Source organism: Phoxinus phoxinus, assembly GCF_949152265.1.
Source record: "Phoxinus phoxinus genome assembly, chromosome: 4".
Classification (NCBI taxonomy): domain Eukaryota; kingdom Metazoa; phylum Chordata; class Actinopteri; order Cypriniformes; family Leuciscidae; genus Phoxinus; species Phoxinus phoxinus.
In genome coordinates, this window is record NC_136879.1 from 18,083,676 (window position 1) to 18,111,328 (window position 27,653).

The 27,653-nt window shown below is 39.5% G+C and overlaps 1 protein-coding gene across 1 annotated transcript; it reads right to left on the reverse strand.

Moving 5' to 3' along the window:
* Positions 1–11,725: 11,725 nt before the first annotated feature.
* Positions 11,726–26,505, reverse strand: mtnr1ba (melatonin receptor type 1Ba). Its single transcript, XM_079609891.1, has 2 exons — positions 25,382–26,505; positions 11,726–14,541 (listed from the first exon to the last, which is right to left on the reverse strand). Exons 1-2 carry the CDS (start codon positions 25,578–25,580, stop codon positions 13,673–13,675), a joined length of 1,068 nt encoding a protein of 355 aa, XP_079466017.1. The 5' UTR covers positions 25,581–26,505; the 3' UTR covers positions 11,726–13,672.
* Positions 26,506–27,653: the final 1,148 nt, after the last annotated feature.

Genomic DNA, 27,653 nt, shown 5'->3' on the forward strand with positions numbered 1-27,653 from the left:
AAACATATACAAGTTCTTTTCCTCTCAAACACACCGTTGTTTTTCAGGTGAAGTGTCAGTTTTTTTTCCCCCGAAGGCAGCCTTCAGGGAGCTAAACTTAAGATCTGCAATGTCATCGTGTTCCTCAAAGTTACTGCGACTCAGGCAAGAACTTCTAATATGATTTTTTCGGACCACTTTTTCATTAGGGCTTTGATCACAGCTGTGCCGTTCGCAGACCTGCCAACAATTGCATCTGTCGCAGAGGTCGGAGCTTTGGTTAAATTTAAGGCTGATCACAATCGCTTGGTTTAATCAGGCGGGTCAAGAGATTTCTACACTATCAGAACCCGTTCGTTCACACACACACACACACACACACGCACCGCTAGAGCTCGTTCAATGGGCTTTTAAGGAGATTTAAAACGATTTTCCCAATGAAACCACTGCTCAACTATTAATCGAGACGTGCTGCTTTACGGGGTCAGTTCCAGCTGCATTTGGATTCTCAAATTGAAGAATTAAGCCGATATTTAAACTTCCGTTTACCACAGAGCAAGAAAACACCTATGCACCCATGCAGAGCCTCATAGCGGTATACTGTAAGTTTAGCGTATAATCAACCCTTCTGCTATCTCTGGTAAATCATAATGGAGTTCAAAATGAAAGCTCCTGAGGAGCTTGTTAATTTAGCATGCGTCAATCACAAACACAAATGCATACAAGTGGGCGCTTGCCTCAATCCTGTGACAATTCTTCCAGCAATACAACCTTCATTTTTAATCTTAACTATCTTTAATTAAGTAGTCCGGGTGGAGCTCGAGTTGAATCTCGTTCTCGAGATTGCTCCTTTGTGGACAGCAAGTTAATTTTGTTTACTCTTTGCAATCTGTTTGCCTTTACCACTTTCAAGGACTAGATTAGGACGTGCAAACTGGAGAAATAGAGCGAACACCGAGTTTAACATTTGTTGATAGTGGCTATTGCATAGGGACACTGCTCAGAAAGCAAGCAGGAACAACATGAGGTTGGTAAGCTGCTCGTGGATGCGTGTGCGTGTGTGCATGAGAATGTGGTTGTTTGCCATTGATTATTGAGTGTTAGTTTACCAGGCTAGATTCCCAGGTCTTAAGTCTAAAGTCAATGAGAGGATAAAAATCTCATCGCATCTGCAGCTCTGTCAGGGACCTCGGTGGTGAATCGAGAAGAGTGCATCGAGCCTTTCGAGAGCAAAGCCATTGTGTTTTCAGCAAATCACTTTACCTGCGCTTCCATTCAAACCTGAAGTCGGTGTGAATCCTTCAAAGCTTTGAAGAGCAACAACAGAAGAATGCCTGATGTTTTATGCATTTTCTTACATGAAAGCACTATTCGCTTTTTTTTTTCCTGAGGTGTTTTGTCGATAAAGCGCGCGTTCGACAATTTCACAGAGGGTTTGTTGTTACCTTGAGAAAACTCATTAGAGAATGGGTGGGGCATTTGCAGAGTTGCACAGTTGGATATAATGGGAAATCTTAAAACGTAATTTACGTTTGCCAAGTTGTGCAATAGACAGAGAGATTCAAAAGATATGCCAGGATTGTTTTAATAATAACCTAAATATATATTTCCTAAATGTCCTTCCTAGTGCAGGGAAATTTTCACAACAACAAACAACTAATAATTCTATCTATCCATCCATCCATCCATCCATCCATGTCTTCATTTTTGTGGCAGATACATTTTGCTGAGTGAATTGTATAATCTGATATGTCAAAGCAATGCAATATTGCCAGATAAAAAATAAATTATAAAAATTAGCAACTCAAGCTAAATTGATTGCTAAATCGAATGAGTGAATTAATCTCTTGTTTTGTTACTGAACGATTTCAGTGTTTTTTTGTTTGTTTGTTTTTTGCTTATCAAGATGTTTTTGAAAGTCTGGACAGCAAAAAAAAACACTTTATTTTATTTTATTTTTGTAAATCTGATTCAAACTGCATTTGGAGGTGGGATTCCAATCAGATTTTTACAGATGAGTCTCAGTCTGTGACTGCTCAGATTGGATTTTAAATTGTCTTTTGCATCCCATTTAACGTGACGCACGACAATAACGTCAAAACCGGTGACATAAATGGCGGAAATATTCATACGGTATTCAAACAGTATGCCAGTTCAGCCGTGACAAGAACATCACAATATAATACCAGCCTCCTCCGCCGCTGAGTTCTGCACCGCGACTCGACAGGCCGCTTATTTGGAGCTCCAAATGATGCTTCTCCATTTTGCCTGCATCCGTTTTGAAAGCCTCATCACATACTTGGGTACGCCTACATCATTAAGCAACCCAACCCAATGCAGATAGGTCTGGACACACAAATCTTATCACTTAATAGATCAATTAATAGTGTGGACAGTCTGCCTGAAAATATCTGATTTAAGAAAAAATCTGATTTGCCTCCAGCTTGAACATATAGCCGAAGTGTCAAGTGAAGCAGACAGAAGTCAAGGGTCAAAATGACAAACTGCCGCAGCTGCAGGTAAGTACTAAAGCTGATTTACATGAACGAGATTGTTTTATCACATCTGGATAGGATAAGGCACTAGAACCAGAGAAAAATAAATAAATAGGCTGCTTAGCTTTGGCAAATTGTTAGATGAGGGCAAATATGACCCTGCCGAAACGTTCCATAAGAATATATGACCGGAGGAGACATTTTTGCTTTCGCAGCAAAGGCGTCATCATTCACAGCACGCAAGGCAGACAGCCCATAATAACTACGTCACTGCTGATGATGATACAGAGGTCATCATGGAGCACACACACACACGCGTTCGGAGTCGGAGACGAGACCTAGGGCATGAGACAGTGCGTTAAGCAGATAGAAGTCTGGAAGACTCTCATTTTTCACCCTCTTAATGGTTTGTAGTAAGTGCTGAAGTTCAGTGTGGCACAGAGAGAAAGAGACGCACAATCATAACTCATTCACCTGACATATGACAAACGGCCACGTGTGAAGAGCTGGAACTTAAATTATGGTCATGGAAGATAAAACGCTTAAATCAACAATATACAAATGGGTAAATTCAGTTGGAAGACACACATGGTGGTGGTGTTGGGAAATAAGAAAAAGATAACTAAATTTTACATTTTAATGTAAGTGATTTAAAACAAAATATTAAATATATCATAGGCAAATGTCCTGAAAAGTACACTGAAGCATTACCTACTTGCTGTAGGCCTAGACTATTATTAATTTTTGTGTTTTAGAATGTATATTGGATTAAGTGTAGTGCATTTTAATATTTAGCATTTAACTTCAAGATCATGTGCTTTAATTTCACTGTGTAAATTAATTATTGCAAAATTATTCATAGCTGATTAACCTGGTATAGTGGTTCAGTTAATCAGCTTTCAGGTCAATAAAGGATTTATTTTATTTTTTTTGCATAGAAGAACCATTTTTGGTTCCCCAAAGTCAGAACCTTTCAATATAAAATAACCTCTTCTTTTTTTTCTTAGTGTAAAGAACATTTTAAAAATCTGAAGAACTTCATGGAAAGGTTCTTCGTGGATCTTTCAATGCCAATAAAGAACCTTTATTTTTGAGATTCCAGCATGATTATTTCCATTTCAAAAAGTAGAAGTGATAGCACACCTCTCCATGACAGCATTATGAATGTCTGTGGGCCTACAAATGGTGAGGAATAAGTAACACACCGAAGTTTAATATTTAAGATAAGGGGGTTGTTTAAAACTAATTTCAAAGTGTTTGAGATTGAGAATATCTTGTCAGTGCCTGCTTTGAGGAGTCAGGAAGTTTGTGCAGTCTAAAGCTTTTTGAAGGTGACCTACAGGAAAGCTCTGAGGGGAAAAAAGAGCTTTATCCTTTAATTTAATAGATCTGAGATTCATTTTTCATATAATTGTGGCGAGTTCCTCTCAGTCACGTTCTCTCTTTCATGCATAAGCACATAAACATACGCGGTTCTCAATTGGAATATCAACTGTTGACAGATTTCATTTGCATTTAAATCAAAATGGGAAAATCAAGAGCTTTATTTCTAAATCAAAATCTGTCTGTCTGTCAATCCGTACACCTCGGTTATATCGCATCACATCACGTCTCTTTTTCTCACTCTGTCTCCCTGTGATTAAGTGGCTTCTGAATGGTTTTCTCTCCCTTGTACAAAATGGATTGAATTCGGAATAAACTTTGGATAGTGTGCAGCCACGGTAACAAACAGTTGCCCAAACACCAAACAGTAGGCTATTGGGCTGGGCATACACGTTCTCGCGCAACAATGGTTTTTAAATAGGCCACGTTGGCTAGCATAGGCTATATTTACTGTCAAAAGAGAGGATGAAATATTTAAACAAACTTACCTCAAAGGTCTTTCTCGTTTGTAGCACTGGAACCCGAGACATGTTGGAAAGTTCGAATCATTCTATAATGAATCAGTTCGTTCTAACGGTCATATGTTCTATTGCGTTGGGATATCTGATTCATTGTGGTGGATTGGTTTGCTTGATAGGTTCATATCAATTAAAAGATTCAAACAATGATTCACCGATTCGAATCCCTGCGTATCAAAGATGGACTTTGGGTCTTTATTTTGTAGCGGAATAATTAAATAAACGGTTAATCATATTGACTCGTTTTAACTTCATTATACAAATTATTGTCTATTTTAATGTTTCATTCTTTTAATTTCATTCATTTAATTTTATTTTTTTTTGCTTTTATTTACTATTTGTATTTTACATTATTATCTAAATTATAGCCTATCATGGGATATAAAAATTAAAAAGTAGCCTAACTTGAATGTAGTTTGCTACTTTTAGCTGACTACTTTTTTAAAGGGTATAGCCTCCATTAGCAGCTTGTAGATTTGCAAGCAGTTTCAATAGTTTTAAAGTAGCTTCCCCAACACCACACCAAGTCTCTTTGATATTATAGTCCCTCCTTCACCTTGGTTGATTTTTGACGGATTACTGTGAAAAGTAATAGCACACCTTTCCTCAACAAACCACAAAACTTTTGGTATCTTTCATGTCTGTAGCACAAATGGTCTGGAATGAGTTACGCATCGATATTTAATGTAGAATTAGAGGTTTGTTTAAATGGGTCATGACATGAGAAATCATATTTGCCTTGATCTTTTGACATATAAGAGGTCTTTGTACCAGAAAAAAACATCCTGCAAGTTACATTGCTTAAACATTCTCCTCATTACAAAGCCTTTATTTAATCGAGCTCCAAAAATGGCGTGTTTTGATATTGCGAGATCTTTGACATCACGTGGGCAGATTTGCATACCGTATGCCTGCCTCCCGAGCAACACTCCACTCTTTAACGTTCCACAATGCTTACATCTCCCTATTTTTGGTATATAAAAAAAATAATAATTATATATATATATATATATATATATATATACTGCTCTCTATTTGAAGTTAACATAAGGTAATGCATTCGTTTTTTATTCAAATGAGCACAATTTTGTACTACCCTAAGGGATGAAAATTTGATAAAACACAGAGAGGGATCAGCAGTTAACAGGCTAACGTAACATTTCCCATTTCAGGACTAGCTAAATAATTGCAACTTACTCTTAAGTAATAATAGAAGTGAACAGGTTGGTCGTATTGCCTCCTTTTTTTGCACTCTCTGTTGATCGGCAGGTCCTGTAGACTGGGTAGATTAACAAGTTCGCGGAATCCATAAAACTTCCACACCAGCGAGCTAACTTTCTTGCAGTGCAGGTAGTGTCTCGTCTGTCATATCCGATGACATGCTTTTACATGGCAGTAGCAGCTGCGCACGGTGTCTGCTTGTCAAGTCAAGTCAAGTCAACCTTTATTTATAAAGCACATTTAAAAACAACAAAAGTTGACCCAAAGTGTTTTACAGAGTAAGCAAACTTAATTTTAACATAAAATAGATCACCTCCAATAGAAGTTGATCAGAAGACCTGAGCACTCTGGTTGGAGAGTACGGATGCAGTATAATATATAATATATTGGGACGCAAGACTTAAAATCGACCCTGAATTTCACAGCGAGCCAGTGTAGAGATGCTAATACCAGGAATATGTGATCCCTATTTCTTGACCCCGTTAACAGCCTGGTCTGCTGTGTTTTTAACAAGCTGGATAACACACTTTGGGATAGACACAATGAGTTACAATAGTCTAAACTTGATCAAATAAGTGAGTGGATCCCAATTTTCAAGTCTTTATGGGAAAGAAAATGTTTTATTTTAGCGATAGATCTCAGATGGTAAAAGCTACCCTTGACAACAGCAGTGATCCGCTTATTGAAAAGTAATGATGAGTCCAAAATCACTCCAAGAATCCTCACATGATCTTGTATCTTCAACAACAAAGGACCCAACTGGGCAGCCAGGCCAGGTAAATAGGACACAGAGGAACCTAAATTCAGGACTTCGGTTTTGCTCTCATTTAATTGTTAGAAATTGTTTGCCGGTCAGTGAAGCAGTTTAGGACGTTCTCAGATGAACGATTCTTGTCTACACTCACTGGGAAATAAAATTGTGAATCATCAGCAGAACAATGATAAGATATTCTGTATTTCTGAAAAATAAAGCTCAGGAGAAGCAAGTACAGTGAAAATAATAAGGGTCCTAAGATTGACCCTTGAGGGACACCACACTGTAATTGAGCCGAAGTAGATGAAAAGTTGCCTAAATTCACAGAGAATGTCATTTTAGACAAGTTTCTTTAGACAAGAGGAACACCACTGAAGGGTCGTCCCCTGGATGCCAACCATACATCTAGATGATTGTGGTCGATGAGTTGAACACAGAACTGAGATCGATTAAAGCTAAGGCGACAGGTGAACCTAAATCAATGGAGAGTAAAATATCATTGGTGGTCTTCAATAATGCAGATTCAGTAAAGCTGCAAATAAACATCTCTCCAAAATCTTGTAAATAAAAGGCAGTTTGGAGATTGGTCTGTAATCATTGTATATTGCTGGTATATCAAAGTCTGTTGAATTGCATGTTCAAAACTACTTGGAACAACTCCACTTGCTAATGAGCAGTTAATTATGTCACACTGGAACTTATATTCATAAACACTTCTGTACAAAGGCATGGATAAAAATGATCCAGCTTTTAACTGGAACACATCATCTTATGTTTTTCATTGCTTATGTTTTATGACAGGTGGCAACCAGCATCACGGTGCAAAAATGCCATCTACTGTGCTCTGCACTGTAAAAAAATTATGTGTGATAACTAATGTGTGAAAAAAATAAATAATAATGTGTGAAGATAACATACTATTTTGAGTTTCTGTTTATTAAACCATTCTTCTTCATTGTATTAACTCAAATTAACTTTTAATTACAACAAACTCAAAATTTTAAGGCAACAAGGTAACTTGCTTTTTTATGTTAAACCAAAATTTTTTTTTTTTACAGTGTGGAGGCAGGCATATGCAAAAGCATTTGCCCGTGTGATATCACAGGTTACCCAATATCAAAATAAGGTGTTTTTCGAGCTTGATTAAATAAATGCTTTGTTTATAATGATGAGGACATTTTAAGCTATGAAACATGCCGGATTATTGGTTGCCTAAAGACCTTTTGTATGTCAAAAGATCAAGGTGAATTGTATTTCTCATTTCATGATCTCTTTAAAGAAACATAGGATCTGGCAAAAAAAAAATGAGATAGATGTGAGGAGACAAAGAAAAAGGTGAAAGAGTGATGTGTAGAGGGAGAAGTTATAAGGGGAGGGCATGATTGTAAAAAGGAGTGACACTCAAGAGAGATTGAGTGATGATGGAAAAATACGTTTGACAAGAAAAGGGGTTTGGAGGGGAGAAGGAAAAAGACAATTTAAAAGCCCTTTATTTAAGAATTCAGAGGAAAAGCGGACCACTGGAGGATAGAGGTGTATAGGGAGAAAGAGGAAGATGGGGGTGTTTTTACACCTTCGCCACATGCGGAGGAAAGAGTCAGAGCGAAGCAAAAACCAGACACTTCTTAAAAATAAACGTTTTATTAACATGTAAAATCTTACACCAGCAGTCTTCTGAAAACATTTTAAGACCATGTCACAGTAATACATTATTTTTAGAGCCTCTTGGCCCATGTCCCCCATCAGTCCTTTCCTCTTCTTAGCAATGTATCACTCATGCCGTCGTTCGTCCTGAAGATAATGCTATATCTCGTTCCTTAAACGCACAAATTCAAAAGATTCAAATAAAACAATCAATGTTCATGCACATTCATTTCGCGGTATGAAATTTCACAAGTGTTTGGGGCTGTAACAGTTTGACCCGATTAATGCTTTGATTTACTAAGTTGAGTTTTACAAACGTAGTACATCAGTTCATGTTCAACACGACAGCAGCATTACTAAGATGAGAGAGCTTACCTGACTAAGACACACTGATAAGACGCACCTGTTGGTTGAGATTACTTCAAGGGTTTATTCATTTATCAATTTAATTTAGCTCCTTATCTTGAGGTAACACAATCTGCACAGTGTTTTGTTCTTTTCTGGGGATACACAATTGAATAAAATTTAAAATAAATGAGCAAAAGTGTTAATTTGGCATAAACCATTAAAGTAAACTCAGTTCAAGAAGACAGTTTAGTACTTGTTGTGGAAACTTGTACCATCTTTGTACCATAAAAAAAATAAAAATAACTGGCCAAATACCGTACAATTACAGTGTTTACTGTAGATTGAAAGATCAAAATTGAAACTCACAGACTGGAAAATGGTATCAAAGCACAGAGGGTAGAAATAACAACAAACTTATTTTAAAAAAGAATTCATGAAAATAACAAATACATACAATAATAAATATATTTCTTCATTCTCAGCGAAGCACATCATATTTATTCCACCAATGGGAATGTCACTGGATAAAAGCTCTCTTCTTCAATTCTAAGAGTACTCATCAATTCCAGGACAAGATATGCAGATACAAAGATGCCAGCACTCATCATTTACCAAGACAAATAGATTACTGAACAAGCATTTGTCATAAATACAGAGATTATTCATCATAGTCATCAAAGGTACTAAGAAATGAGCATGTGACCTCGCCACAATACTCACTGGAGTTACTAAGATTATTCTACTCTCATCGGAAATACTAAGATCAGGTCACCCATGAGAGAAACTGATATAAAATAGGAATACCCATAGAAACAGTACGTTATGCGAGCGCTCGGGCACTCGGCTGGGATACTAAGATATGGTGACCGATGGCGTGACGTGTTTTAAATGCATAGAGACATATGGAGTCATTCACTGTACCGCGACAAACTCCATTACTAAGATAACACTGGAACTGTAAACAGAACAAGTATGCCACTCTCTTTCTCACGATATCTTTATTGTGCTTTTTGAATCACCCTCGGGGGCGACTGCAGCCCGTTGTGTATGTAATACTCCAGGTAAAGATGAAACCCCCACCTCACGTGGTCCGATATGAACTCACAGGTAAAATAGATGATTGTTAGGCTACTAAGAACTTGAACTAGTCAGGTAAACTTGAATTCTTGGTAGAGTTTTTTTTTAACACCCTGAGCATATGGTGTTTGGGTTTCAATAACATATTTCCAAATTTACTGTGATGCAAAATTAAAACTATTTTTAATCATATGAAATAATTACACAAGCCGCAGTGCACTGTGGTTAAACAGATTATAAAATTACATTAAATGTTAAGCCATATAATTTTTAAAGATACTTAAGATTTCAATAAGTGCATTGATGTCTTTTATAAAGCATTATTACTCACTGCAATCAAGAGTTGAAGCTCCTTTGGTAAAAGGAGCCAAAAACCATTATGGTTCTTTGCAATATATCGCTAAAACGTTACTGCTTCTGGTATTCATAATTTGAAGAATTTAACATTTTGAGGCTTAAATTTGACCCTGAACTTGATCCACTGATTAATGTGAATAAAAGTAAGCCCATGTCTATGACTCGGGAGGGAATTCACTATGACTGATAGCGATGTTTATTTGTTTTAGCACCCGGGACACTGGAGGATCAGGTAATGGTGCGAACACAGCCACAAAATTAGTGCTGTATGTTTTCTAAATGCAATTCTGGATCATGTCAGTTGGTTTTGAGTGCTATGTGTGGTTAAACGGTATTTTGGGTGCTTATAGCACTGAAATGTTTTTTTTTTTTTTCAGTGAATTCACCCATCAATTTTTTGGCAGATTCTAGTTTTTACATTTTTGAGGCTTAATACACAAGTTCACATACACAAACAATATACACTCACAGTTTAGAGTATATTATTAAAGTTCCTATCTCTGGAAACTTCATAGAAATTTAAAAGTTTCTTAGCAACATCCTTTTCAGAATAATAAAAAAAGCTAAAAAGATGGTAGCACATGGTTGCGGAGATTCATTTCTAAAGACGAACACACAAACAGACAAAACACAACATTTAAAATCATTTCTTTGCATTAATGTCTGGAATAAATTGGGGCAAACTTAGTAAGGCATTAGTAATGCTAATCTAAATATTCTCTAGAAAAAGTTATCCAAGGACAGAAGTTCTCAATTTCGCTGAATAGTTTTATTATTACCGCATTGTGCTCTTTGTATCAATGACGTTTTGTTGAAACCTGCCGATTGACAGTTCTACGTACCGTAGAACAGGTAGGCCTACTGTTCAAATGTCGGTGGGCTTTAAAACTGCGGTTAGCTGAATAAACGTGCAATGGGCCATTTACACAGAACACTTTTTTTGTTATTAAATTCGCGAAACATCGCAGTGTAGTAGAAAAGAGCGCATCATCTCGAGACGCTTTTTTAAAAGTTGAAATCCGTTCACGCCGATTTAAAAATGCTGCGCGCACTCGCAAGACGCTGAAAAGGTATCGTCAAATGCATCCGTCAAACGCATGTTTACATAGAAAAGCAAATTAGAAGCAATGCAGTGGAACAAGAACGTGTGTTTTTAGTGAAACGGTAATTATTTTTCGAAGTTCTAAATAAAATAAAGAGTATTGGAGTACATTTGACAAGAAAATACTATATCAGTCTTTCTACTCAAGAAAAATCACATTTAAACGTGCAGTAAGCGATTTTTGAAAAATGCTGTTGAAAAGTGGATCGGATCAAGCACCGCAACACACTTGTAACCAATCAGCATTAAGGGCCGTGTCCACTCATGATGGAGGGGGAGGGGGAGGGGTTCGGAGGGGTTCGGAGGGGTTCGGGGGGGGGGGGGGGAGCACAGTGCACAAGATGGACATTAGCAGAACGACTATAGAATGAAATGACAGAGAAAATACAAAAGAGGATAAGGCCTGGGGAATATAACTTTAAAAAGAATGGTTACGACCAGGCAAGAGGTAGGACCCGCGTTAATATCGGAGAAGCTTTTCAGCGCTGGAGACTGGAGAGACTGGGCAGGTCTGAAAACCAGACGCCGAGCTTGCTTTATTTCTTCTCTATACGTGAGTAATGTTGGTTTTGCTGTGTTTCACAGAACTAAGATATGCTGTCTTTTGCTTGAATAATATACTTGTGTCATCTTCGCTTGTACATTATTATAAGCCTGGAACGTACTCCTCCACCGCTTGAAAAGTGTGTCTGAAAAGTGAGATAACATACTCCTAATATTTTGTCTTTAGGTTCCCATTTTTAGTGATCACTATAACCCCTTAATCTTGTCACATTTGTAATATATTAGTTATTTGGACTATTGTGTTATGTAGGGAGCTGTTCATGGAAACTGTTTTTTTCTTTCTGGAAGAAGGCGCTCACAGAAAAAGTGATTTTAATGTAATTTTAAACCATTCAAGCATAAGAACACTCACACGCTGTTTTCTGTGCTACGCATCCAAAACATGCAGTGTTATTTGATATTTTATTACAGTTTCTGTACCTGAATACCCGAAAATCTATCTTTATTCAGTTGTATTTATTTGTGTGAATGCTAATTTGTTTAATTGTTTGTGAACAGTTTGTCTTTAATTATGTGTGAAATTTATATTAGTTAGGCTAGTTGTTTTTGCTATGGTATTTTTAAACCTTAGGCAAAAGTTTCTTGTGTAAGTGTTCTCCTGTTGATGGTATTCAGCTACAATGAAATGTTTTGCAATAAGACTTTGAATAAATGTGAATGATATCTAAATTTTTTTTTTTCACCTAACTGGAATTGAAATTAGTAATCGAAATGAGGAGATTCAGATTCGTTAACATTCAAATGATACCCAACCCCAGTCGTGGCATGTGTTGCATAGTACGTGAATGTGGGGGTGGAGGCATCAAGATCGGTGCGTGATCTTTTTGGGTAAGGGCATGTTCGTTTTGCTGATTTCAAATATCAACAGCGTTTAAATCACTTACTGCACCTTTAAGTTTCTTTGTAATTACTTGTGAAATGTATTCAATTATTTGTGAACATTTTGTACCATAGCTAGTGTTCACAGCTTTTACTTCTGGACAGATGGATATGCAGAGTCATAAATCCTGGGTAAGCAAAGTCATAAATCCTGCATTATTTGTGAAACATGAATGAATCTTTAAAAATATCAGATGCTTTGTATAATGCATCAGGGACAGCCAGCCCCCTCCTCCCCCTTACTCAATGCCACTGATGTAGTTATGTTTCTCATGAAAAAATAATAACCCCCCATAATTTGTGTAACTGATATGATTAAGAGATGGAAACTTTCCTCATACTACGTAAAAGTATCCATATCTTAAGTGAAGATGAATGCATTTTCGACTTTCTTGACCCAACTATCTATCATTGATTAAATCAGTACGAATTGATAATATATCAAAGCTTCTTCTATATCTGGTATTTCGGTGCATCTTTAGTATTGTGGTTTGACTGAGACAAGAAACTGGCACTTTGAAGTGTGTAAATGTGTAAATATAAGAACATGTCCTTGCAGCATTTTGGCATATTCCCATATGGCTGCATTCACAGACTTAATTGAGGAAAGTTGTGGGAAGGTTACAGGAAGATTTCAACAGTGGGAGTTGCTCGTGTTGAGTTTGCATAGCAATAGGGGTAGTTTTACAAGAATGTTGCTGGAGTGTTTTAGGGGAACGTTTGGATAACCTTTTCTGCAAACCTAAGGGAGCCCTAGTTTTACACTCTCTCCATAGAGTTTCAAATTAATTGGTTGCATAGCACAAGGGGGAGGCTCTAGTGTACTTACAGTGCCACAAGTGCTAACGCTATTGGAGCACTGGGAATACGTATGCCAAGGTGCCGAGCGGTCACAAATGTGCGAGCATTTGGGGAGCGTTTCTTGAACGCTGTTATATCATTAGGGAAGCACTTGTGAAACTGTGCGAGTCCTCTGTTTGCCGAGTGTTTATGAGCAGTTGGAGAAAACAGCCTCCTACTATCAGTGAGAAAAATGGGTTTGGAGAACACGAAAATATTCTGCGGTCTTTGTCATTGTCGAGCTTGCTTGCACCTTTTGTCTGGAAATGACTTATTGCACTGTTCTCAATCATTAGCATGCATTAATTAAATGTGATTGTAAAACATGTGAGATGCATTAATTCTTGTAATACCAAGGATTATTTAAATTTTATGGTTAGTCAGCAATAGTTTTTTTTTTAAAGTGAGACATAAAAACTATATTTTTAAAACATTTGTGGGTGTCATTTAAAACCTTTTTGCAGCATTCTCTCTTTGATATCTATTTGTGAACAGTTGGATTGAGGGTGAATTATACTGTGTTCGCTTTGGGCTGATCGTCGTTGTTGTTGTTGGCAGGCGAATGTTTGTTGCTGCGCTCAGTCCCGCCCTTTGATGTCTCCTGCAGGAAGAGGCGTGGCTTACAAAGCGACAGAAGTATTCTGCGGTATTCTCTGCGGAAGTTCTGATTGAGCAGCCCGTACACTACGGCGTTCAGGCAGGAGTTAAAGTACGCCATGAAATAACTAACCACAAACAGCCAATCAGGGATCAAGGGCGCAACATTGGGCGGATCCACCGCTACAGCCAGGCCAATCAAATTCAGTGGCGCCCAGCAGACGGCGAACAGCACGAAGACGACGAACATGGTCAAGAAGTGGCGCAATTCATTCGGACGCAGGCGTGGCCTGACGTCGGTTGAGACCCGCCTCCTCACACGGAGCACCAGCACCCAAATCCTCAGATAACAGAACGTAACTACTGCGATAGGAAGCAGGAAATGCACCGTCACCACAGCGATGGTGTATCCCGCGCTTGTCGTCTGACTAAAGGTGCATGAATAAACGCGGGGGTCGTACGTCAACGACCCCAGCGCCAGGTTTGGAAGAATGGCAAGGGCGGTGAGTACCCAGACTAACACCAGCAGCGCCAGGGTTCCGGCACGGCAGTAGATTTTCTCGTAGGTGTTTGCCTGACAGATGAAACAGTAGCGGTTGATGGCGATGGCGGTGATGTTAAAGATGGAGCCGATGACGCTCGCTCCCATCAGGAAGCCGCTGACCTTACACTCCATCTCCCCCGGCAACCAGCCGGCGTGCAGCATGGCGTGCAAGACCAGAGGGTAGGGATAGCAAACCACCAGAAGGTCGGCGAAAGCCAGACTCACTACAAACGCATTACCTGCAGGACACACACAGAGAGAAGGAATTCAAATTCAAGGCCTCATGTAGTGGCATTACAGCAAATTCAATTATTTTTTGCTACGTTCACATCATGTTAGGATATAGTTACTAGTTTCTAAATCATTACTGAACTCCAAATTACAAGTAGGAAATTTGACATTTTTTATAGCTCTATCTTTATTGACTTGACCGTGATGTCAAATACAAACCAGTAAATTAGGAAAGGCGCCTAGTCAGGTAACTACACTACCTTTCAAAAGTTTGGGGTCAGTCAGATTTTTTAAATGTTTTTGAAAGGAGTTCTTATGTCACCAAGTCTGCATTTATTTGAAAATACAATAAAAACAGTAATATAGCCTAGTGAAATATCAATACAATTGGAAATAAACAGAGCAATTCCAACAGGGTCCTCACACCATTGGTCCTCGGGCCCTAATAACTGTTAATATGAGTCCGAAGTAAAAAGCGATACCATTGTGCATCGTTTACCTCAGTAAGTTGGCCAATTGAATCTCTAAGCTGGGGTGAGTGAGTGGAGGCGGGGTTAATTTGCATATTCACAGAACCGCGTACACTAAATGAGGCAAGGGTTTAGAGTTGCATTCAAGCTATTTTAAGACATGAAGCAATTTTTTTCACAGGATACACATTTTAAATATGTAATTTGTGATCAAAGATGAGTTTTAAAGGATACAATTATTGACTACAGGGGGCTTTAAAGCATATTAAAAACACCACATAGACATATAAACAACATTAAAAGCTTGATTTTCACACAGGGTCCTTAAGTATTTTCCGGTTTCATATTTCTCAGCAAAGCCATGGATCTGTATTAGTAGAACCCCCTAGTAGTCCCACCCTGCAATTATGACAAAATCATTTTTTTTTAATATATATATATACATTTACACCGTATCCTATGCAACGAGTTTCCAATGTTACGCAATTTGTCTCTCCCCACTGAAAGAGAAAATGCTGTTTATATACAGCTGTATGGATCAGGATTTCAAACCAATGAGAGTTAACTGTGGGCAGGGCTTCTCAGTGTGACGACACATGGTCAGAATAATGATTTCTTATGGAAGAGATGACGCCTGACACTGTATCACATCACATCTGGTTAGCTTAGCATTACAAGAAACATGTCAATGCTTTTGGACAACAAATTGCACATTTATTTTTTGTTAATTGCTTACAGACTCATGAGGTTCTTCAGATCCATGAAATTTATCTGCCACTAGAAAATAAAATTGGTTATTTTAGAGTTATTTTACATGTACTTACCTATTAAAGTAAATAAGTTTTAATAAGTACATGGGGAACAGGACTGTAAAATAGAGTGCTACCAAAAAATTAGTATTTTTGTACACGTTTTTACAAAAGTTTCCTGTGTAGAAACACAAACACACGGAAGGTCAAGCAAGAAAGGAAACTTGACAACCGCACCTGATCTGTGGCTGACATATTGCGTGTCTGGGAGTGTAGGAGCATTTGTGTGTGTGCATGTGCACGGCAGTGTGTAGGACAGGCTCAGGTGCACTAGTATTTTAACAGTGAGGTTCAGGCAAAGTTCAGATCCATTAGATTAAGTGTGGTGTCTGTGACACTGAGTTCTCCTCTACCGTATACTGTATGTGTGTGCATGTTTGCTTGGTTTGCCAGTCAGTCTCTTGCACGCATGTGTTGGGTGATGGTTTGTTGGAAGTGGAGTCTGTTCTCTTCAGATCGAGTTGTATAAGCGTATACACTACAGCACAGATGGAGTTCAGATATAGTTCAACACAGTATCCACACACACACACACACACACACACACACACACACACACACACACACACACACACACACACACACACACACACACACACACACACACAATTGTATGCCTTAACCAATGTTACACATATCTCAAATAGGTTTTGTAATGGATACATAGATTCAGTGCATATCGATCGAATCCATTTGGGAAAAAGAGTCCATATAGAAAGTAATCATTTTAGGTTAATATTCCATATCATATCTCATCAAAATGACTTATGCTCCATTCACACGGATTTAATCGATGGAGGTCGCCAGGTCGCTAGTAGTCATTCCTCTTGCTCTAATACGCTGGTATAGATATTGCAGCAGTGCATTATATCTTGAACAAGATGAATGACTATCAATACATGAATCAAACACGCTTAAAACAGCAACAGTTTCGGAAACATTTTACATTCAGTTGCTGCTCACTTAACCTTTTTAAACTGTTGCATCACATGACACGCACACATTGCATCACAAATGGCCACTGTCTCTTATGTCACCAGAAATCAAATAAAAATTAATGATTTACGGTCCATGCAAATCAACTTTCAAGCTGCCCATTTCCTCTTATCTCTATCCCTCTTCTCTTCCATTTTGCCTTCCTCATCTGGATCCGTCAATGTCTGCTATCTTTCTCCCGCCCTGTGCCAATATCTCTCAGTGTATCTGATTTCCAATCCATCTTTTTTCCTCTCACTTATTACAACTCAATTCGCCTTCGCTCTCTTTCGTCCTTTCTCACAAGAAGATTAAGAGGCAAGAAGAAGAAAGCAGCTGGACTCCTATATGTTTTAATTGGGATGTCGAAATTCTGAGAGAAAAATTTGGACTAATCTCTTGTCTGGAAGCTAGGCCAGAATGAATGTTCTTGAACCTGAAAACAGAGTTTAGCTCGACAGATGCCCAAAAAACAAATACATATCGGCATTAGCAGAGCATCAAACAATCACACACACAAACACACACACACACACACACACACACACACACACACACACACACACACACACACACACACACACACACACACACACACACACTACTTCTGTGAACCTGCCACATGCTGTTGTGCGGACGAGGGTGTAAGGAATACGTTTTTGGGAAATGAATATTGTGCCAGCTGTACAGATCCTGTGAGATTTTGGGCTTGACATTTGGAACAATATAAAGTTTGTTAGCTAAACAGATGGATGTGTAAACTGCTGCCTTCACACACTCAAACGCACATTGGTCACCAAGCATTTACATGCTTTTCAATTATTGCACCACTTCATCAGATGTTGTGTCAACCGAAACCATTATATTTCATAAACTATTTCAAAAACCATTTTAGAGGGAATGCACAGACTATTAAAATGTATATATTCAAAGCTAAGTTGCTTTGGATAAAAGTGTATGCCAAATGCATAAATGTAAAATGAATTGCTTTCTGTCATTTGAGAGACATCTGGTGTCTCTGCGTTTCCCTACTTTAGAAAAGTCCCCAGTAAAGAATGCTAATAGGGATTAGAAGTTAAGACAAGGGGAGAAAATAAAGTTTTAAAGCAGCCCATGAAACAGAGAGAGAGATTCAAAGTATATTCCGCTGAAACAATTCATTGGATTTTCTTTAAATTAAATTGGATGACCACATCTGCACTGTCTGTTGTGTTTTTTTTTACATTGCGAGATCAGAACAAAATGAAAAAGCAAAAGGCCTAGAAATACAACTAAAGCTGTTGCAACAGAAGCTCATGTGATAACGTCACATAAATAATTTACAACCTTTACAAATATTTTACTGATGATAAATGTAGAGCAGAACATAACATTTCAACTGGTTATGCCAGTAGTAAAGGGGGTAATACGAGTGGTGCAGTGATGACATATTTTTGTAGGCCAACCCAACCCTGGCATGGCATCACCATCGTTCTGTCGACAAAAACCCATTAGGGTAATCTGTGATAAATTATGATCTTCACAAATAAACACAACTTTTATGAATTTTGAAGCATAAATACAATCGGCAGAAGTCAAAAGCTAAACGCAGGCTACAAACGACAAAGACAATGGTCGCAAGACTTCAGCGTCACCATCACTAAGCATTTTAAAACATATTTTTAAAGAAATCTGAGAGATTTCTGTCCCTCCATTGACAGACTACACAACTACCAGGTTGACGCTTCACATTTTCTGAAGAGACACGATCGCTTTTTATAATGAAGTAATGAACAGATTGAATTTAAGCTTTTATTCACATATAACCATTGATCAGCGAATATAAACAATAGCTCAAACGTGCTGCATAACACACGAGAATAAACCTCATTGGGTCTTGCAGAAGCTCAAACGTGCTGTGTAATACAATAATGAACCTTATTGGTCTTTTTGTAAGCCCAAATGTGTCAAGTAATACATGAGAATGAACCTCATTGGTTCTTGCGGAAGCTCAAACGTGCTGAGAAACACAAGAATGAACCTTATTGGTTTCTGCGGAAGCTCAAACGTGCTCCATAATACACGAGAATGAACCATGGCTCAATCAAACATGCTTGAGCTTTCGTTTACCACAACTGTGAAGGGGCATGGCATGCTTGGAGTTTCGTACGCCAAAGCAATGGCGTAAGCCACCCTGGTGGTTAATGTATGCCACCGTCGTAGTGTTGTCCATCCGGGATCAATAATCCTGCAGCAATGGTCAAAACTGGCGCAGGGCTAGCAGTATTGCTAGCAACTCAAGGCAGTTGATAAACCACTGCAGTCAAGGTCCTGTCCAGGAGCCCGAAGCTGCATGCCCGTTGCATGCAGTGCCCCAGCACAACCTGGAGGGATCTATTGTGACAACAATACGCCTTGTTCTAAGGATACCCCAGCCTGTAGAAATTCAGGCAGCTCAGCACAGACTGGGTGTGCTCGTTGGTGAGATGCCCCGTCATATTGACCAAACCCAGTTGACCCGAAGCCCCAAACAGCTGAGGTGCATGAGTACCAGATCCCTGGGCTCACACATCAGATCTCGAGAGTGAGCCAGAATGAGCCAGTCGGCGAGATAGTTCAGAATATGGATGTCCACTTACCTTAATGGGGAAAAGGTACCCTCTGCGACCTTCGCGAAGACGTGAAGAGACAGGGACAGCCTGAAGGGGAGGACCTTGTACTGTTATGCCCGACCCTCGAAAGCAAATCGTAGGAGGTGAGGATGCATTGCTGCGTTAGCATCTTGATCGGGAGCTTGTGTAGTAAAGAGTTGAGTAAAGGGTGCCTTTCACGACTTTGAGACCTCCTCATGCACCTTTCTTCCCGAAAGGTACCAGGGCAAGATGATGATGTGAACCACACCCGGTAGAGAAACCACACCCACACCCGCGCAGAGAAACCGCGAGGGTTCAGGGAGGGTTCCACTCAAGCCCAGCGCTCGTAGTGGCCCGGGACCAGCCATCGACATGGTGATGCCAAAGCTATACAGTGCAGAATGATGTGGTGTTAGAATGGCTAATTGTTTAGCAACAAACCAATAATAAACTGAACTGCATTTGCCTCATTAGCCATTCACATGCTTTGTACAGTCAACAAAAGTTGTGATTGAAAATGATTCTCAGTTTGTGTGAAAATCTACATGATAAACAGTGGAAATGAAAAATGGCCAGCTGATTCGCAAGGGCAAGAAAGCTAATTATTTAAACCGGTTCAGTGTTGAGTCGAGTCTGAAAAGAACGGATTCTGACGCAAGTTCAAGACCATATTTTCAGGAGCATTTAATTTCAGCCTGGCGTCAGACTTGAATGGGCTGGTCTCGACTAGTCCAAGTTAAGACAGACTTGAGACCGGACTCAAAGTACAACAACACGTGAATTCGAGAAACCTGAATACCCAGTATCATGAGATATGTCCCATATGACACACTATACTATGCACTTGTAAACTAGGCACTTATACACTATGTACTCAACCGTTTAGTGTATGAATTTTATTTGGTTATTTTGTCATTTAACATTGGAGTCTGATAGCCCGTCCGCTATGTGATCAAAGCTGTGACAGTTGAGTCCATGAAGTGTCCAACAACATTACACACTTCGCTGTTTTTGGTTAATTGAGTGCATCATCCAGGTATCTTTTGGGGAACAAACTCCACACTATTTATACTACAAAACGTCATAGAATAGTGCATAAGTGCGAATTGGGATGCACCTATGGTCTTCCCCCATCAGTTCACTAATGCTTCGATTGTTTGTCCTAGGAACCATTTCGATTAAATGGAAAGAAAGAGGAGTCTCCTGCATCTCCAATAGAGTTTAAAAAAAGAGCTCAATGTTTCAAAATGTGATCAGATTTCCCAAGGTACACTACCAGCCAATTTAATTTTGCATCATGCACAAAATTCAGAGAGGAAGTGGATATTTAAATGGGATATACCTGAGAACACCATTAGGTGTTTTGAGCCACCGCTGAGCATTAAAAGTTTCCTCTGGGTCACTCTCTCTCACACATTAACATACACAAAGCCTTAATTAAACAGCAGCATAACAGAGAATGCGCACACACACACACACACACACAACAATTAATGATGGCAACGAAGGGTAGTGCTTAGTCAACATGAATGTTAATTAAATCTCTAATGACCCCAAACTAACGAGGACTTCACCAACACAATCACTATTTTATTAGGTAACAACAAACATGATGGGATCTACCAGGGTAGCATCTCTCTTTTGCCTATCTAACTGGGTGTGCGTGTGTGTACTGAAGATAAATGAACGTAGGTGTAAAGTGCTTCCATTGTGGCATCTCCGCAGGCTATGTCCTCAGGGACTTTGTAATCTCACTTGGCACCAATAACCCTGTATCTGAGGAAATTTTAGAGTGTGTGAAAGTGGGTGTGTGTAGAAAGGAGTGGCTTTGTAGGATGATCAAAGAGCCTTGTTTCAAACGGCCACACACACACACACGTTCATGTAGAAAACCCTACATTTTTCTTTGTCAGCTGCGGATCACGTTTCGCTGCACGCCGCTGACGTGGCCGGTCTCTGTTGACACCGATGCTGTTTTGGACTGACCTCTGCAGCCTGTGTTCCATAACTTTTACACCTCGACCTCTACGCTTCAGATTTAGTTTGCACCAATCACTTTTACAGCTCTTAAACTCTGACCTCTCCCTCTCATGCTTTTTACAGAATTGACAATCTCGTTGCTGTGCACAGCAAAAAAGTGACAAGAGGTCACCCGTTAAGCTTCGAACAGAATAGCCTTAATGGTTGCAGCAAAGAGAAAAGACTCGCAGAACGATTTTTCTCAGAATGTCACATTTCTGTTCAGTGTTGTGTCCATTGTATGGACAAATAAACACCCACTTTTTTTCTCCAAAATAGCTTCTTTTGTGTTCCACAGAAAAAAATGTGTTCCTTTAAAACGTCTCTTTAATGTTTCACTCCTCAAATTTTGATGCATCAGGAAACATTGACATAAATCACTTGAAAAGCCCTTTACTGCACTATAGGGATATGACCCTCACTCCCTAGAGAAAAAAAAAATTAACACATCCTTTTTTCTCTAGGTAATTACACAGATGCAAGGGCGTAATTGAACGCAGCTGGACAGAAGTATGGGCGTGTCCTATTATCTCATTTGCATATCGTGTCCCTAGACCCAATCGAGCGCAACAGTCGGGTTCTGGAAGTAAAAACTCCATTCATTTTCTCCATAGGGAAATTGGTTTTGAACGACAACCTATTAACCTTTAAAGACAGACCTACTGTGAGCTACTTGGTTGTTAATCGATGGTAATTGCTTCTGCCAAAGCTGTCAGCCTGCATTATTTCAGCTTATTTTAAAATAATTGTGTTTAAAGGTGCAATATGTAATATTGACAGCAAGGGGTTGAAATGGTTACATTTAATTCCCCCGCCTCCTCAGACTGGATGCTCATGCGGGTTGCCAGATTGAGGACACGCAACCGGAGTGAGCGCAATTGACAATGGAAGGCTAGGAGACTTACACACTAGTAAGTTGATTTATCAGGGTTTTAATATGCTCCCATTCATGTATATTTTTAGATGGATGCTGAGTTTTTTTTTGGTCTGGTGGAATCTGTGATCTCTGACCCGGATTGTTTGCTGGCTTCCATGACTGCAATACACTGCGTTTTTTTCTGCCAAATGGCAACCTGGGGTGTTGAAACACTGTTGGGTAAATTGGCAGTGGGTGGAATCACACAGTCCAGAACAAAAACAGACATTAGGAGACGGAACGCACATTTCAAAGTAAAATAATAGTCCAAGTGACTACAGTAGCTCAACCATAAGTTTATCAAGCGACGAGAATACTCTTTGCGCTTCAGTGTTGTACGTCAAGAACGTAGGCTCACTATTGGCCGACGCTGGTCAAGTGTGTGATGCGTGTGACGTACAGTTTAATATTTCTCCAGTTTTTAATTCGATTATGATTTTCGCAATGCTTCATTGGATTGTAGTTCTTTCCCTCACTAAAACCGTTAGGTACACAGTCTTGTCCCTTTGTCTGATTTTCAAAAACGATTTGCTTCAACTCAAATGTTCTCCTGTTGTGATTCACCTCATTGCTGATTGGCTTGGTTCGTGGCTTATAACGCTTTAACAAAGAATTTTTCTAAAACCCTATGGGAAAAAATGAATGGAAAAAATAATTCCGGAAGCAGGGCACTAATGCAGGATTTCATTCCCACCAGCACAGCACAGCAAATGGAAACTAAACGCATCTGATGTATTAATCAATACTTCCTGCTCCTGCTGTTGATCCGGACACAGCGCAACGTCGGGCATGTAAAATAACAAAACAACAATCGAGCCATCATTTGAGCACTCATATACTTGTGCTATACCCTAATGCAAATGAATCATCACAGGTCAACGTGAAGGATGTAGTCAATGGTGACAGACACACGCAACATTAATCGCATGTCCTTTGAGTATCTATATAGCACACCAGCAAACTCATCACTCTATGCTAATAAGACACTGAATGTCACCTTGAGGTCCTCACAAACACACACTACCAAACACAAGCATAACATGAGAGGTCAAACAGCAAATCTAATTGCCTAAATAAACACGACATGAACTTCAACAGCAAATGACTGGATTGAAAGCATGATAGAGATGAAGAATAAGAGAGAAAGGGAGTGTTTAAGGGGGGGAACGACAGCAGCATTTCTGTAATTTCGCTCTCTCTTCATCCCTTTGTAGACAACAATGTTTTGTTTGAGAGCTGGAGTGCAGGGCTGTGCTGGTAAACGGGCACACTGCCGTGTTTACCGTGGCTTTGTTAAGACAGTGATGGGATGATGCCACCTGCACATTTCAAGATAAGAAAATGTCAAAAATCTCGACAGACACAATGACATGCACAGCAAAGCTCTCTCTTCCCATGCTCCTCGTTCTGTCTGTTCTCACTCTCACACACTCAATATCGCTGATGACTATTACAGAACACAGCTGACATATCAAACTCTGACCTAATAACACAAGCGCTGTCGAACGCTTTGACAGACCGCCTGTTTGGAGATATTGCAGTTCACATCTGTGTTTACCTACTCTCACTTTTTCTGTCCTTTTTCTGTTCCCATTGACAGTTTTTCATTTGCTCTAGTGAGCAATGAAAAGCTGAAATCTGAAAAAAAAAAAAAAAAAAAAAAAATTTAAAACCCCATCTGTCCTTCAGAAATAACAGAAGACGAGAACTCTGGCATTCTGAGGTCATGGCACATAAAGAGAACAAACTAAAATTTTAAAACAACCCTGGTAATTTCACTGTCTTTCTCTCTCTCTGACATTCTTTTCTAGTTTCTGTCATTGTCATTTGCTTATGCCTTCACTATCCCTCATATTTTGATTTGTCTATAACATTTCACCACATAAAGACATTATAGTTATGTGAAGCCTGCATCTGGGAAACATTGCCAGATTGAAATACTGAAAAAATGCAAATGATGATCCATAATTTATGGTCCTTTATATTAATGAATGGGGTACTCCAATAAAAAAAATACTTTTTCTGAGTGGAATTAACAGTAATTGCTTTGCATTCTCTCACACACTCTCTCACGCCAACACAACAGGATTCATAATGGAGGTAAATGAAATCTGGGATATTGCTGTTTCAGAGCTCATTCCCGGATACACATATGCGTATGTAAATTGTATTTCACACCAAATGAGATTTAGATTTTCTTGGAATTATACAATTATATATATACAAACATACATTTATCATCTTCACAAGCATATACCACCCCTCTCTGGCTCGCATTCACACGATGTACCTCAAACATCCGTTAAAGTATCACTGTCAGACAGCCTTGAGTGCACAGTGTTATTCTCAGGCTCTGACCGTCTCTGATATCTGTGAGTTATGTAACGTCAAACCCTCTCATGTCTGTGAAACATATTGTTTTTTTCTTCTTGACTAAATGCATCAGTGGGCAAATGGGAATACACATCAGCAGGTTATTCTATTTATATAACTGACCTTTAAAGCTAAAATATCAAACAAAAACAATTAACAGACATTGCTTGTGTCAGTTAAAAAAATAATTATACATTTTAGAAAATATTTTACGTTTAAAGACCAAAAAAAAAAGGATTTAAATAATCAAATGCCGAGTCAGTTTTTATATGACAGATGGTTTCTATGAACGAGACAGTCATTCATGCTCAGTCAGGCCATATGTACAGTGCACGTGAATGGTTGGTAACCCTGTGAATGAAGCACTAGGGTTATTCTTGAATTTATCAGTGTGGCAAGACAGCTGTTCACCGTATTAATGACCCTCCTCTGATCCTGCAAATGAGTCATACGAGTATCATCCTAATAACACCTTGTCATGAGGCAGTGAATGATTCTCATCCACTTTTAGGCGCCATTCACAAGGGACGCGTTTTTTTTTTTCTTCTTGCATTGTATTTTAACTTTGATAAAGGCGTCTTGATGCTATACGTTACCTTTGCAAGAACGCGTCCTGTGTGTTAACATCCCCTCATCTTTCAGTTAATTAATGTGGACTAATCGCGCGCACTCACCCGCGTTTCTCAGTTTTCTATTTCTGAGCACCGAGATGATCACCAGCACGTTACCGAGCACATCCACCACGCTCGTGAAGATCAGCACACCGGCCAGCACCATAACGACCCATGCTGGCCGCGCGCTCGCTCCGCTACCCCAAGCGCGACCCTGCCCGACTTCCGTCCGGTTCCTGACGAGCGAGACATTCTCGGGCATGTCGAATAAACTTCACCCTCTCTCACCAAAAACACGCTCGGTATCTTTCTCACGAAGCTTCAGTCATCTTCACCTTCGTCAACAATTACACATTTCCACATTCTCAGCAATCCTTGGGAAGATCGGTGACGGGTGCTGTTTTCTCATTAATATGCCACATGAAACATAAATTTTCCACCCGTCTATTGTCTCGACTGACGATTATCTTCAACTTCACGGTGCTCGCTCTCTCTCCCCCTCGCCGCGCGCCTTTTAAAACTCACTCACGGCGAGAGCGCGGCGACGCACGAGATGGTCTCGAGCTTCTCGCTCCAGTCGCGTGCGCTCCGGTGTTTGCCATTGATAACTGAGGGATCACGCTGGCGTGGGTTCTCCCCTTTTCCTCCTCTTCTCCTTCAGCGCATTAAATCGAGCTGAGACTCCTCAAAAAAGCTGTCAAACGTGGGACTCTTCAGCTCGTATGTCCAGCCAGTCAGAGTTAATTTATTTATTAATTCACTCGGTGGCGACGGAATCCGATGCGCGAGGCTCCCGTTTCGGATTCAGGAGTGTGAAACCTTTAAGTTCAGTATGTGACCAGTGTGTCTCGTTAAAAACGGTTATCATCTAATACGGTGGGTGGTCTTCGCGTTTTGGCGTTAAATGAAACAATCCAACTTAGAAAATTAGCCTTTCTGAACAGTAATTCCGTGTTTTCCCGCCTCAAAGGGACTCCCTCAGCGACCCAGTCAGCACCCGTCGGGTGCACGCGAGCAGATCCGAGTTTCCGGTCCAGTTCTCGGATAAGTCCAGTTAAACGGCAGCTGGAGAGACGTCGCCTTCGACCCGCTCTGCACGGCCGGTCTCTTTCGGTCTCGTCATTGAGAAACAAAATCCGTGAGCGCGCGACAGAGCTCTGCCCCGTTTCCGTTCACACATCACGCGCTGGGAGCCTCCGCGTGCGCCTCAACTTGTACTGAGAGAGAGCGCGCGCAGGTGCACGTGAGGGCGTCCTGTCACAAATAAAGGGGTTGAATTAACAGCTCGCGCAGCGTTTTCTCTACCGAGCCATAGGCTACTTTAAAGTCACCAACGATTACCAAACACCAATAATTTATTTAAATAAAACATTTTAAACAAATCAATCTCGTATAAAATGAATACACAATAACACCCTTTAATATTTAAAATAAATAAAAGAACTGTAACCCACAGTGATTCGAGATCTAAAAAAGGAAAAGGACAAAAAAAAAAAAAAACATCAACGAGAACCATATTTATTATGACCCATTATCACCTATAATTGGTTCTGGGTCCTCCATGCTCAAAATATATAAATAGTAGGCCTACACATCACAGAATAGGAAAACAAAAGAATGTAGGCTACTGTACAGTCTAACTAAACTTATTATTATGGAAAAACACGTGAAGAATTGTTGTTCCAATATTATACTCAAACATCAGTGCATGCTGGGAGCTAAAAGCCCCGCCCCCAGTGCTTCAGACATCACATTACATTACAGCTTATTCTAGCCATAAACCTTCTGACTGACATGATCAGTCACAGCTTGTTTAGTGATGCCATTTTAGGGGAGGGTTTATATAAAATAAATTGCACGTTGTATTATAAATAATAAAATTAATTAATTGTCTGAAAATGTTACAGACAATATTTCACATACATAATTGAAACAAATGGACACATAATGTTGTTTCATGTACACTTTATTCTGTTTAGGGTGTTTACTTCAAGTGCCTCAAACAAAACTGAATTATCTTTGAATATGCGATGGCACCAAACCTGGCCATGGATTATTTCTTCCTCAAAAAATGCTTGTGCATCTCTGCAAACATGACTTTGTTTTCATGCAAACTACAGATGAAAAATAATGTGCTCTTACTTGCAGAAGTCAGCAAATCACATTAGGGATTATCAGGTCGAGAAAGTATAGGCTACTATCCAGTTTTATTTGCAATATGCATCAGACGGTCAGTAAGACTGTGGTGGTCCGTGGGCATGAAGCCTGAAACCGAGACCCGCTCAACATTGTTTAAGACTGAGACTGCTACTACTTTTTAAACAACATTGGAAAT

What these genes read in the sequence shown, in the direction of transcription:
- mtnr1ba (XM_079609891.1), bottom strand. Translation starts at nt 25,580, where the DNA reads ATGCCCGAGAATGTCTCGCTCGTCAGGAACCGGACGGAAGTCGGGCAG. An exon ending in TAGAAAACTGAGAAACGCGG is followed by an intron (nt 14,542 to 25,381) that starts GTGAGTGCGCGC and finishes TGTGTCCTGCAG; the next exon opens with GTAATGCGTTTGTAGTGAGT.